General features: G+C 35.0%; 1 protein-coding gene across 1 annotated transcript in view; it reads right to left on the reverse strand.

The window, feature by feature from the left end:
* Positions 1-13,484, reverse strand: part of TECRL (trans-2,3-enoyl-CoA reductase like) — a 100,409-nt gene that overhangs the window by 43,846 nt on the left and 43,079 nt on the right. Inside the window, exon 3 of the mRNA XM_059396500.1 lies at positions 580-624. Coding sequence (XP_059252483.1) covers positions 580-624 — 45 coding nt within the window. The remainder of the gene's footprint in view (positions 1-579; positions 625-13,484) is intronic.

Here is a 13,484-nt window from a genome sequence, read left to right on the forward strand (position 1 = left end):
ACAATGATTCTTAGTAACAGTGACTTTGAAGTGTATCTACTTATAAATTTTTTAATGGAAAATAGGATTTAATAGTTTGAGAAACTTGAGGCTTAATACTGGATATGATATTTTCCCTTAAATTCATTCATTTTTGCTCTTCCTTAGCTCATTTATTCTGCTGCAAAAAAGAAAGAAAGAGAGAAAGAAAGAAAGAAAGAAAGAAAGAAAGAAAGAAAGAAAGAGGAAAGAAGAAAGAAAAGGGAAGGAAGGAAAAAATTATTGAGCAGTATCCCTGAGAACATTTTAAGTGATAATAGAATGAGGGAATAAAGCAGTAAAACTTTTAGAAACAGAGAGATGTTAGCTCATATCCTGCCTCCAATGTCCATGATGGTGGATATGTGAAAATTATCTCCTTGAGACTAAAATTTCTCATGCAAAAAATGAATCACAAACTTATGTGGAGAATCAATATAACTGACTTAGAGCACTTACTACAATGCCTACCATTTAGTAAGTGATAAATAAACATTATCTATTGGTGACAGAAAATAGATTCCAAATTAAATAAATAAATCAGTGAAAATTGATTCTTACCTTGTTCTAGCTGAAGGCCAACTTGGGAAGGATACCACTGTGGACCTTTCAATGAAAAAGAAAGCATTTAATTGTTAGCACAAGTGCAATACACGGTTTAAAATCTAATATTTTTGGGGTAGATCCCTGATAGTGCAATTGCTGGATCATAAGGTAATTCTATTTTAAACTTTTTGAGGAACTTCTATACTCTTTTCCAGAGTGGCTGCACCACTTTGCATTCCCAACAGTATGAGAGGGTTCCCCTTTCTCTGAATCCTCACCTACACCTCTCGTTTCTTGTCTTGCTAATTTGAGTCATTCTGACTGGTGTCAGGTGATATCTCATTGTAGTTTTTTTTTTTTTAATTTTTTATTTTTTATAAACATATATTTTTATCCCCAGGGGTACAGGTCTGTGAATCACCAGGTTTACACACTTCACAGCACTCACCAAAGCACATACCCTCCCCAATGTCCATAATCCCCACCCCCTTCTCCCAAACCCCCTCCCCCCAGCAACCCTCAGTTTGTTTTGTGAGATTAAGAGTCACTTAATGGTTTGTCTCCCTCCCAATCCCATCTTGTTTCATTGATTCTTCTCCTATCCACTTAAGCCCCCATGTTGCATCACCACTTCCTCATATCAGGGAGATCATATGATAGTTGTCTTTCTCTGAAATAAGTCATTGTAGTTTTGATTTGTATTTCTTTGATGATGAGTGATATTGAGCATCTTTACATCCTTTCAGGTGTCTGTGGGCCATGTGGATGTCTTCTTTGGAAAAAAATCTTCTGCACATTTTTTAATTGGATTATTCATTTTTGGGGTGTTGAGTTTTAATAAGTTCTTCATATATTTTGGATATTAACTCTTTATCAGAAATTATCATTTGCAAATATCCTTTCCCATTCTGAAGACTGCCTCTTAGTTTTGTTGATTGTTTCCTTTACTGTGCAGAAGCTTCTCATTTTGATGAATTCCCAATAGCTTATTTTTGCTTTTGTTTCCCTTGCCTCAGGAGATGGATATAGTAAGAAGTTACTATGGCCAATGTCAAAGAGGTTACTGCCTCTAGGCAGTGATCTGTTACTCCTCTAGGATTTTTATGGTTTCATATCTTACATTTAGGTCTTTAACTGTATGATCCAGCAATTACATTACTAGGTATTTACCCAAAGAATATAAAAATACTAATTCAAATGAATAACATGCACCCCAATGTTTATAGCAGCATTATCTTATCTACAATAACCAAATTATAGAAACAACCCAGGTGCCTCCAACTGATGAATAAATAAAGAGGTAGTATATATGTTGGATGGAATATTGGCCACAAAAAAGAATTAAAGCTTGCCATTTACAATAATGTGGTTGGAGCTAAAGAGTATCACATTAAGTGAAATAGTCTGAGAAAGACAAATGCCATATCATTTCACTCTTATGTGGAATTTAAGAAACAAAACAAATTATCATAGGGTAAAAAGAGGAAGAAGCAAACCAAGAAAAAGACTCTCAACTACAGAGAATAAAGTGATGGGTTAACAAAGGGCGGGTAGGTGGAGGGATTGGTTAAATAGGTGATGAGGATTAAGGAGTGCATTTATGATAAGCCCCAGCTGTTGTATGTAAGCACTGAATCACTACATTTTATACCTGAAATCAATATTACACTGTATGTTAACTAACTGGAATTTAAATAAAACAAATGAATAATCCAATTTAAAAATGGGCAGAATATATGTATATACATTTTCCTCCCCATGCCAAGAATCTAATAGTTTCTTCTGGAAGACAGATTCAATCTTAGGAAGTGCATAAAGTAGTTATTCAGTGTCATAAGTGGAGATAAATCTTGGCAGTGTGCTGATAAGCATGGTGGATAGCTATGATAAGAGCTTTAGGGTTTTTCTGTTTTTGTAATTTTTCTAATTTTTTCCTAATTTTCAGTTTTTCAACCTGGGGACTGGTTACATAGATGTTCAACCTGTGGGCATGTACTAAGGTATATGACATAGAACTTGTGCACTTTATGTAAGTTATTCTTCAATACAATGTTTAAACACCTTCATTTAAAACTAAGGAACATTGATCTTATTTTTTTTTTATATTGGTACCTGAAAATGGGTTATTTTCTTTACCAAGAGTAATATATACTATTAGAATAATATTTATTATTGACTTTTAATAATTGGAAGCCCATTGATCATAGCAGACCATCACTTTAGTATATTTTCCTTATACTGTCATTAGGAATAAATACATAGTTTACTAAAAAATTCTACCTGGATAAGAAAATCAAAATACATTTACCAAACACAGCCCTAATAGAAAAAAATGGATCACAATTACTAAAATATATTTATTTTCTCTTAAAATGAACTCTGCTATCATTTTAAAGATTTTATTGAAAATTTAACTCTTAACTTTGATATCCAGTATTAAGCAAACTAACTCGGTTTATAATAAAAGAAGAGTACCATCAAAGAAACATTCTACATTGCTCTTTTGTTTTCAAAACATTGCTTTTTAAAGTGGCAATAAGAATGATGATAATAAGACATAACTAGACTATCTCAATAGATTCTAAATTTATTGCAAAAAGACAATGTATATATGCACATTATCATGGACAAATAACTATAAGTCAAAATTGTAATCACATATTTAAAACTATTTAGGAGGCGCGCTTGGGTGGCTCAGTAGGTTAAAGCCTCTGCCTTTGGGCTCAGGTAATGATCCCAGGGTCCTGGGATTGAGCCCCACATCGGGATCTCTGCTCAGGGGGAATGTGCTTCCTCCTCTCTCTCTGCCTGCTTCTCTACCTACTTGTAAATACTGTCAAATAAATAAATAAAATAAATAAAATATTAAAAAATTAAAAAATAAAATAAATAAAATAAAACTATTTAGCATATCCAACAAAATGTGATAATAGTATTACAAATGAGCAGACACAAAATTTAACTTAGATATTAATTTTTTAAATTAGAGGATATGAAGGTAAAGACACTTTTGTATTTGTATTTACTAATAAAATTATTATTATTTATGTAGCTATTGGTTGTTCTGGAATGTGTACTAACATTATTTTCTGAAAGATATTTTTAAATAATTATTTTTGTTACTCATAGTGAAAATCTGCTACAAAGAAAATACAATGAAAATGCATACAACAGAGACTTCCATAGATTTTATTTTATTACTCTCTGCTCAGTGGGGAGCCTGCTTCCCCCCCCCCCGCCTGCCTCTCTGCCTACTTGTGATCTCTGACAGTCAAAAAAATAAATAAAATTTAAACAAAATTAAAAAAAATAAAAAATAAACAAATTTGTCTGACCTATTCACTGTGACCTGCCACTAGATACTAACGTAGCAATCAAAGCTAATCTTGGAGATGACAGTTCCAAAGATTTAGAAACAATGAAGTCTTATTTTCCAAATAATTAATATATACAAGATAGGAAATAGATTCTAACTGTGCTGAAAAAATAACAATGACTCCTGTCAGGGAAAAAAAAAAAAAAAAAAAAAAAAAAACAGAAAACAAGAAACAAACAAAAAATCCTCAAGAAAATGTAGCATTATTATTATTTCTTAAAATAATCTCTAGGCCCAGGGTAGGGCTTGAACTCACAACCCTGAGATCAAGAGTCACATATTGTACCACTCCAAGAAAACAACATTATGAATTAAAGTGTACCAACTGTTATTTCTAATAAACCTCTTGAAAGAAAAAGTAAATCATATGTGTATATAATTATATAGTATATAACATAATAATGTACTTACATAATTTATCGTTGTTTATATACACAGTAGCTTATTTGACAAAAGACTGAATACAATTTATAGAAATCAAATTTATCATCAACTTATTTTTAGTAATAACAAAATAATGGGATGATAGAACAGACAACTAGACCAGGCAGAAGAGAGAATTAGTTAGGTGGAAGATGGACCAGAGGAAATTACTGAGAAAGTAGAAACATGAAATGATTAAGAAAATATGAAACAGCTCAAAAGAAATAGGGGTTAAAAGTGAAAAATATATTAAGCATATGCAAGCATAAGAAAAAATATTAATTACAATGGTAAAGTATATATATTCCTCCCATACCTCATATTGAGGACAACTAGAAAAGTATGGAAAATATTTTCTCAAATTTTCCACAAAACATGAAGAATTATGAAACCAAGCTCTGGGAAGGCAGAAAGTCCAGAAAGCTGAGTCTAGCAACTGAAGCACAATCCCCTAGAGATATCAGCTTTTATGGGAAGAAACAGCTGAGCAGGACTTCCCACAAACTCATAAGCCTAAGGTAACAGAAGGAATGGGCTACATCCCCAATTGAGAGGTAGAAGCCCTGGTAAAAGCACAATATCCCAATTGGTTTTGAAAAATAAGAGCAAATCAGAAATAAGTCAGTTCCTACAAGAATTAAAGCTGAATTTTGAATCATCTCATTTCCTGTTTGGATTCAAGTGACCTGTAACCTCCACAGTCCTGCCCAAGGAAGCAAAATTAATTAACCTCTGGAGGCAGATAACTCCATATAGAGTCTGTTATTATATTTATGTATTTTCACATTTTTCAAATTTTCATGGATGGCAATTAAACTGATACCAGATTTCTAAATAACAATAATAAAATACATTGGACAATTGTTCTAAATGGTGTATCTTTTAAAGAAAACACAGGGACATTACTAGAGTGAGAAATCTCACACTCAGTAGACTCATTCTGCCTATTATTAGTTGAATACCTAAAGGACCAACTTTTAGAAAAATAAGTTAATTCAAGGATGAAAAGATAAGGTAAACTAAATGTTGAACAAAGGAAATGGCATATATGGGGATACTTCCATATAAAATAGCAGAATATATATACATATATGGAAGTCATTTATATAAAATAATATAGATAACAGTAATAATAACATATATGCATACACAGAAACAAAATACTGGACAACAATAGCATACAAAATGGAAAGCACCCCTAAAATTGAAAGCATTCTTAAGACTTAGATAATTCTAATTACATTGGATTATTAAGGAAGAATATAGAAACATTGACTAATCTCAGATTTTGATAAAAAGATTTTTCTTTCTTTCTTATTTATTTATTTATTTATTTATTTATTTATTTATTTATTTATATTTGAAAGAGATAAGGAGGAGCAGAGCGGGGGAGAGAGAGAGAGAATCTTATGCAGGCTCCACAGCCAAAGCAGAGCCTGACATTTGGCTCAAACTTATGACCCTGAGATCATGAGCTGAGACAAAATCACGAGTCAGACACAACTTATTGAGCCACCCAGGATCCCCAAAAGATTATTTTTTTTTAAATTTTGACAGATATTGTAAACATGTTTCTATTAAGCCAAACTTTTTCTTTTTTTTTTTTTTTTTTTTTTTTTTTTAAAGATTTTTTATTTATTTATTTGACAGAGAGAAATTACAAGTACACTGAGAGGCAGGCAGAGAGAGAGAGAAGGAAGCAGGCTCCCTGCTGAGCAGAGAGCCCGATGCGGGACTCGATCCCAGGACCCTGAGATCATGACCTGAGCCGAAGGCAGCGGCTTAACCCACTGAGCCACCCAGGCGCCCCAAGCCAAACTTTTTCTTATTAATAACTTCCACATATATTCCTTTTTCTAATATCCAAAGTATACAACTGTCTCTTTTCCTCTCAGTCAAAAGATACGCTCTGACTGAAAACTTCTTATATGTGCAAAATGAAATTAAAGTATAGGAGATATCAATCAAGTAATAGAATGCTAAGTAAGAAACATGATGTCATGACAGAATGTCCTGTTCTCTTTGCATTGACTCCTTGGTTACACTACTTTATTAATTAGTACTGCTATAGTCCTTCCAAACACTATAATCCTATAAGAAAGCCTGAACAAAAGGGAAGACACATGAATTCTGTTTCCTTTTTTATAATAAATAAACACCAAACATATTATACAAAGCTCCTTATGCACTAAAATACTGGCTGTTGATTTAATATTGTTGAGTCAGTTGTTTCATTTGGTACAAATGATTCATTCAGCACAGTACTTCACTAGAACTAAATGGACCATTCTTTTCCTTGTAAACCATTTATTTGCAGTCTTATAAATGCCAACTACATAATTAAGTGATCAAGATAAAATAGAATCAAAGAAGCCAGTAAGGGGAGCCTGGGTGGCTCAGTGGGTTAAGCCGCTGCCTTCGGCTCAGGTCATGATCTCAGGGTCCTGGGATCGAGGCCCGCATCGGGCTCTCTGCTCAGCAGGGAGCCTGCTTCCCTCTCTCTCTCTCTGCCTGCCTCTCCATCTACTTGTGATTTCTCTCTGTCAAATAAATAAATAAAATCTTTAAAAAAAAAAAAAAAAAAGAAGCCAGTAAGATATGATATGTGTGATAGTGTTTATACATCTGAAAAATAAAAGAACCATTTCTTCTTTCATCCCAACAACAACAAAAAGTTTTAACACTAAAGCTGGCACCAACCAATGTATATAATTTTGCTGACCTTGAAAAGAAAATGCATCTGCTAAAGAATTTGCTATTATGAAGTGCTCAAATAAGAAAGACAGAGTGCTATCACACTGTATAATCAGCAATCACAAGCAAGGCTTCTGCAGGAAAACAGACATGGTTCTAAAAATGGAAAATTTAAAAGCTGCATAAAAATATTCAGAATTATAAAAGAGAGCATGAAAGGAAGAAGCATAAAGTAACAAGCCAATTTCACAGTAAATACAAAGCATAAAGCAAGAATAATGTGGGGCCAGGAGAAGAGCACACAGATTATAAACAGACTATTCCTTTATCCTCACCGACTTAAATTCATAACCAGTTTGTTCTCCAAATTACCTACCATACTTCTAAGAAATTACCAGAATTGATCATCATGCCTATATACCCATTTACACTGGACACCATTAGCTATCAAGTCTCCCAGAATATTTATCAACATAATGATACTTCTTCCAATTTTGCCTTGCACAGTCACTAATCAGACCCAATTGTCCACCTCTCCATGCCTTCTAATACTCCCTGAATACACTTGAGGGCACTTACAGTCTGGCAATAGCAAAAAAATTTCTGAATGATCAATTTCCACTCAAAAAAGTCCCTCCATCTTCTTCTTTTAATAGAAAACTTCTCTGCATGATTCTTTTTTTTTTTTTAAGATTCTTATTTATTTATTTATTTGACAGAGAAAGATCACAAGTAGGCAGAGAGGCAGGCAGAGAGAGAGAAGGAAGCAGGCTCCCCGCTGAGCAGAGAACCAGATGCGGGACTCTATCCCAGGACCCTGAGATCATGACCTGAGCCGAAGACTGAGGTTTAACCCACTGAGCCCCCCAGGTGCCCCTGCATGATTTTTAACTAAGTATTTGTTCTTCACAGTAAACCCTTCCAATTAGAGGCATGAAAATGTCTTAGGAATCCTTGCTATTAAATGTTGTTTCCAAAATATTTTCCTCCATTCTCCTTGTGGATTTCATATAATCAAACCTAACTTTATTTCTTTCTGTTGGCTTCTCTCTTGGACTGGTCTTTCCACTTAAAATATTCATTACTTTAGCTCAGAACATGCTCTCCACAACTACTCATTTATTATTGTTACTGACTTCATGTTATTTATTTATTTGTTTGTTTGTTGATCACATACTGATACACATCACATCACACACACACACACACACACACACACACACACACACATTTTACAATAATGTTGCTACAGATACCCTCAGGCACTTGGGTGGCTCAGTTGGCCAAGCGACAGCCCTCAGCTCAGGTCACCACCCCAGGGTCCCGGGATTCTTCAGGCTCCCTGCTCCCCCTCTGCACCTCCTCCCACCAGCTCTCTTACTCTCTCTCAAATAAATAATCTTTAAAAAAAATACCCTCAATATTTTATCTGGATTCTTGGGTGTTTTCTAAAAAACAATTACGTGTTTATTTTTGTTTTATTTTGAAGATTTTATTTCTTTTTTTTTTTTTTTTTTTTAATTAAGGTTTATTTTTTTTTTTATAAACATATATTTTTATCCCCAGGGGTACAGGTCTGTGAATCACCAGGTTTACACACTTCACAGCACTCACCAAAGCACATACCCTCCCCAATGTCCATAATCCCACCCCCTTCTCCCAAACCCCCTCCCCCTGGCCTCCTGCTCCTTCAGGACAAGAGTTTCAGAGCAAATACAGAAGAATCCACAAAGGTCTGCACAGCCAGAAGCAGTTCCTGATCCCCATCAAGAATGAGCCAGACTCGGTGACGCCACAATATTCAGAAGCCACAATACATGTGACAATGGGGACTTTGGGCTAGCCTTGAGAAGAGCAAGTACTGTTAGAAAACCAGATGTGATCTTCAAATTGGAAGAAGAAGAAAATCCACGGTTGTTAGAGGAAGAACCTCTAAATGGGAGCCACTCAGACGAATTATTGAGTACTAGCAGAAGGTATCCAAGAGAAATCAAATCCAAAGTGATCAGTTACAGATGGAAATTTTTAAAGTAAATTTTGGGAATTTACAAAGAAAAGATCCAATATAGGAGTCAAGATGGCGGAGAAGTAGCAAGTTGAAGATTTTATTTCTTTGACAGAGAAAGACAAAGTGAGAGAAGGAACACAAGCAGGAGGAGTGGGAGAGAGAGAAGCAGACACCCTGCTAAGCAGGGAGCCTGACCCTGGGATCATGACCTGAGCCCAAGGCAGGCACTTAACGACTGAGCTACCCAGGTGCCCCAAGACCATTACGTTTTTGCAGATATGCAGATAATACCTTAGTTCTCTTAATCTCTCTCTCTCTCAAATAAACACATAAATAATCTTAAAAAAAATACCCTCTCAATTTTATCTGGATTCTTGTGAGTCTTCTAAAAGACAATTACATTTTTGCAGGTAATACCTTTGTTTCCTTTCCGTGCTTAAGATGTTTTCAGCGCCATTTTACGGAGCTGGTTCCAGACTGTATAATTGGGCTTTGGACTGTCACCACCCTAACTCACTGACCAGTCATCACATCACTAAAGCAGGACAGCTAGACATTATGTAGGCACTTAGTTGATATTTTCAGAAAAACAATGCATCACCTATGAATTGTTCCTGCTGCAAAATTTGGATCTGAATTCAACAAACGTTTGCAGCTACCTTGTAGGTGATAGCAAACACAGGGAGTAGAGAGGGAGTAAGCAAAATGACACTATGAGGAAGCAACACAATTATGTGAAAATTATCCAAGAGAATGACTTAGTCACCTCAATAAATAGTATCCAAAAAACAAAAGTGGAAAAAAAAAAAAAAAAGCCTGTTGGAACTGAAGATTCCTATGCTTGTTCTTAGCCAAAAGGCCAAGAAGCAATGGAACTGAAAATTTCTAAATGTGAAACCTGGAACTTTGGATCATGATTTGAACCAAATTTAAGAAGGTATTTATGAGCCAGTAGGGGAAATCTGAATATGGATTAAGTATTTAAAGCATTGGTCATTTTCTTAGGAATTATAAAGGCAAGGAAATGTCTATATTTTATTTATTTATTTATAGATATTTTATTTGAGAGAGACCACTCATGCGCAGAGGTGCAGAGGGAGAGGGTGAAGCAGACTCCCTGCTGAGCAGGAAGCCTGTCATAGGGCTCAATTTCAGGACCCTGAGATCATGACCCAATCCAAAACCAAACATTCGACAGACTGAGCCCCCCAAGCCCCCCAGTGTCCATATTTTTACTAGCAGCTGCTTGTGTGTGGCTTAGTGGGTTAAAGCATCTGCCTTCAGCTCCGGTCTTGATCCCAGGGTCCTGGGATGAGATAGGGCCCTGCATTGGGCTCCCCACTCAGCGGGAAGCCTGCCTTTCCCTCTCCCTCTGCCCCCAACTCCAGTTTGTGCTTGCTCTCTCTTGTACTCTATCTCTCAAAAAGAAAAAAAAAAAAAGACCATGGGCTTAAGTCTAGTGTGCCTCCATTGTGCCACAGGAGTGCCTTGTAACTCTGCAGATTTGGATCTCTGTTGTGAGAATCACATAGACAGCAGTGGCAGAAGCAGCATAGATGTTTTATAGAGTCTTAGTGCACTATCCGCTTGAGGAGCATGGAGCTCAGTAATTCAAATCTTCATATTATGATGGTTATTGAAACAGTGGCTGTCTTTGCCTGACACATGTGACTACTCAGCATCCAGGATATCACAGAGGTAATCTTTACTCTGAGTGCTCTGCAGAGCAGGAGACAACATCTAGTGAGACCCTCAAACAATCAGTCATGGGTTAGAGACTTTCTCCTGAAACTACACAGGTAACAGGTAACAGCTGATGCTAGAATCTAGACACACAATTCGTTCTACAACCTGCAGATAGGTCTAGACTGAGACACATGACCCAGAGCCACATTAGAGAAGAGCTCAGCCCTTTCTTCTATCCCTAACGCCAATAATTATGAAAACATCTGACACAGGACAGTTGAATTTAGTCAGTTAAGCATCTGCTTACCCCTCGAGTCATAATCTTAGGGATCTGGGAGTGAACCTCACATCTGGCTCACAATACAGCACTAAGAGCTCCTCCTCTTCCTGCGAATCAGTAGCATCTTGTCCATCCTCTGAGTGCCACACAGAACATCCTTTCTGTTTACTGCTGAGCTCTGAATCTCTGTAGGTGATTTTAGTATAACTTTAATTTCCTGTCTTTTTGTTCCTCAATTTACTCAAATTAAGATTTTCTATCTATTCACTCACTCTTTCCCTGAGTCTTTAAATATATATATATATATATATATATATATTTTTTTTTTTTTAATTTATTTATTTAACAGAGAGAGATCACAAGTAGGCAGAGAGAAAGGCGGGGGGAAACAGGCTCTCTGCTCAGCAGAGAGCCCAGTGAGGGGCTCGATCCCAGGACCCTGGGATCATGACCTGAACCGAAGGCAGAGGCTTCAACCCACTGAGCCACCCAGGTGCCCCTCTTTCCCTGAGTCTTATGCTCACCACTCCTAAACACAAATTTCAAGCATCTTTCTCATCACAGCCATTTCTCCTTCCTATTTACTTAAACTACTATTTCTAACTAAAATATTCTTTGATTTATCAAGTACTTTCCAACAATTGCATTCTATTATTAATTATTTTTCCCACATGTTCATTCATCTCTAAGCTCAATTCTAGGGTCTAGAGCTGCAACACACAACCTAATCAATGATTAACTACTTTGTACTACTTTTCCTCTGTCTCACTCCTGGGCAAACACTAAATAAATCTTGTTTTACTCAACTATTTGATTTCCTGTATAAAATTTGAGTTCTTTGGATGACTCCTATACAGAGAATCTCCCTGATGCTATCCGATCCCATATCAATCCCCATATCAATCCCATACCTTTTTTTTATTACTCTGATTTTGATCTTCCTATCTAAAATGATTTTATGTACTTCTAAAGTTTTTTTGTACATTTTTTAATTGTACAACCTCTGTGAGAACAGATAGACATAATTTTTATCACTATTGTATATGCAATGATTAGAAGATATTAGAAGATTGCCTGGCACATAGGAATGTGATTTTATAAGATTTGAATAAATATATGGCCTTTTATTGAAAAAGAATTGGTAGAAGTTATATATATATTTAACCAAATGTGATATTAGTTATTACATAATAAATCCTTTTCTCTATGTAAAAAAGTCAATGTTTCTTTGCTAGTTAACTACGTTTGTAGACATTCATGGTCTATACTTTACTCCTTACTATAATCTACTAGTCGTCTTATAATTTAAGCAAGTTATTTGCTTTTCTTACCTGTTAAGGGAAAAAACCTTCTTAAAATATAACAAAGGCACCTAACTATTAGGGATGTTGTGAGTGTTAAATGAAATACTATTTACAAAGTACCCAAAACTACTATTAACTAGTTTAAAATGTGATATTAACTTTAATTTTAAAACAAAGCAACATAAAACCTTTCAATCATTTGTACAGATATAAGATTTTCTGATAACAAATATATACATTCTTGGAACATAGCTTCTGCAAAATCATACCCTGAAAATAATGGGTTATGAGAAGTAATGAGGGGTATATTATTTTAAATCTGTACAACTCTGTATTGTAATCACTAAGAGAAACCAATAATAATTACAATAAAAATACCACACAGTTGAAAAGATGTTTAAAATAAATGAAAAAAAAATGAACTACAGAAAATGTGCGGCTTTACTTTGTTTTAATAAAGTAAAAGAAAGGTTGATGAAATTGTGTGTAAGAAATATTTTCAACAGCTGAATAACAATAAGAGGCAAAGAGACAATCCACACTTCCAAGGTAGAACATGTAGGCAAATTGAGCCAGGTAAGAAATAGGTATTGTGATATAGTATCTATTGGTCCACAAAGTAATGTGTTCATGTTGTGTTCTCTGCATTTAACTACTGTTCATTCCTCCTTCAAAATGATACTACACTCAGAAAAAAAAAAATGTATATGAATAATTGTAAATTCCACATTAGGCTAATATTATTCTATTTATCAATCATATGTGAACTGATTATTGTCACAGAAACAATATAGCAAGTAAATAATCAAATAGAAATAATCTCATAAGGAAAATACAGTTGTTATCTGGGAATAATACCAAGAAAACATTCCTCACCCCACCCTTCAAATTATCTACTAAATAGAGTTTTCTTTGCTGCCACCAAGAAACATCTACACATGTAGATATATAGAGAGTGAGAAAATTTTGAAGGCCTTATATGCAATCAGGAGCTTGAACTTGATGTCAGAGAGATAAGCAGAGATAAGATACTAGAGCCAATAAGTGTGTGAGAAAAATATATCCTAAAGACTATTATTGGCATCTGCATGAAAAATTACACAGATTTGAACTGTGACTATAAGAAGGTAATGTGCTGATTTCAGATAT

Source organism: Mustela nigripes, chromosome 1, assembly GCF_022355385.1.
Source record: "Mustela nigripes isolate SB6536 chromosome 1, MUSNIG.SB6536, whole genome shotgun sequence".
In the NCBI taxonomy this organism is placed as follows: domain Eukaryota; kingdom Metazoa; phylum Chordata; class Mammalia; order Carnivora; family Mustelidae; genus Mustela; species Mustela nigripes.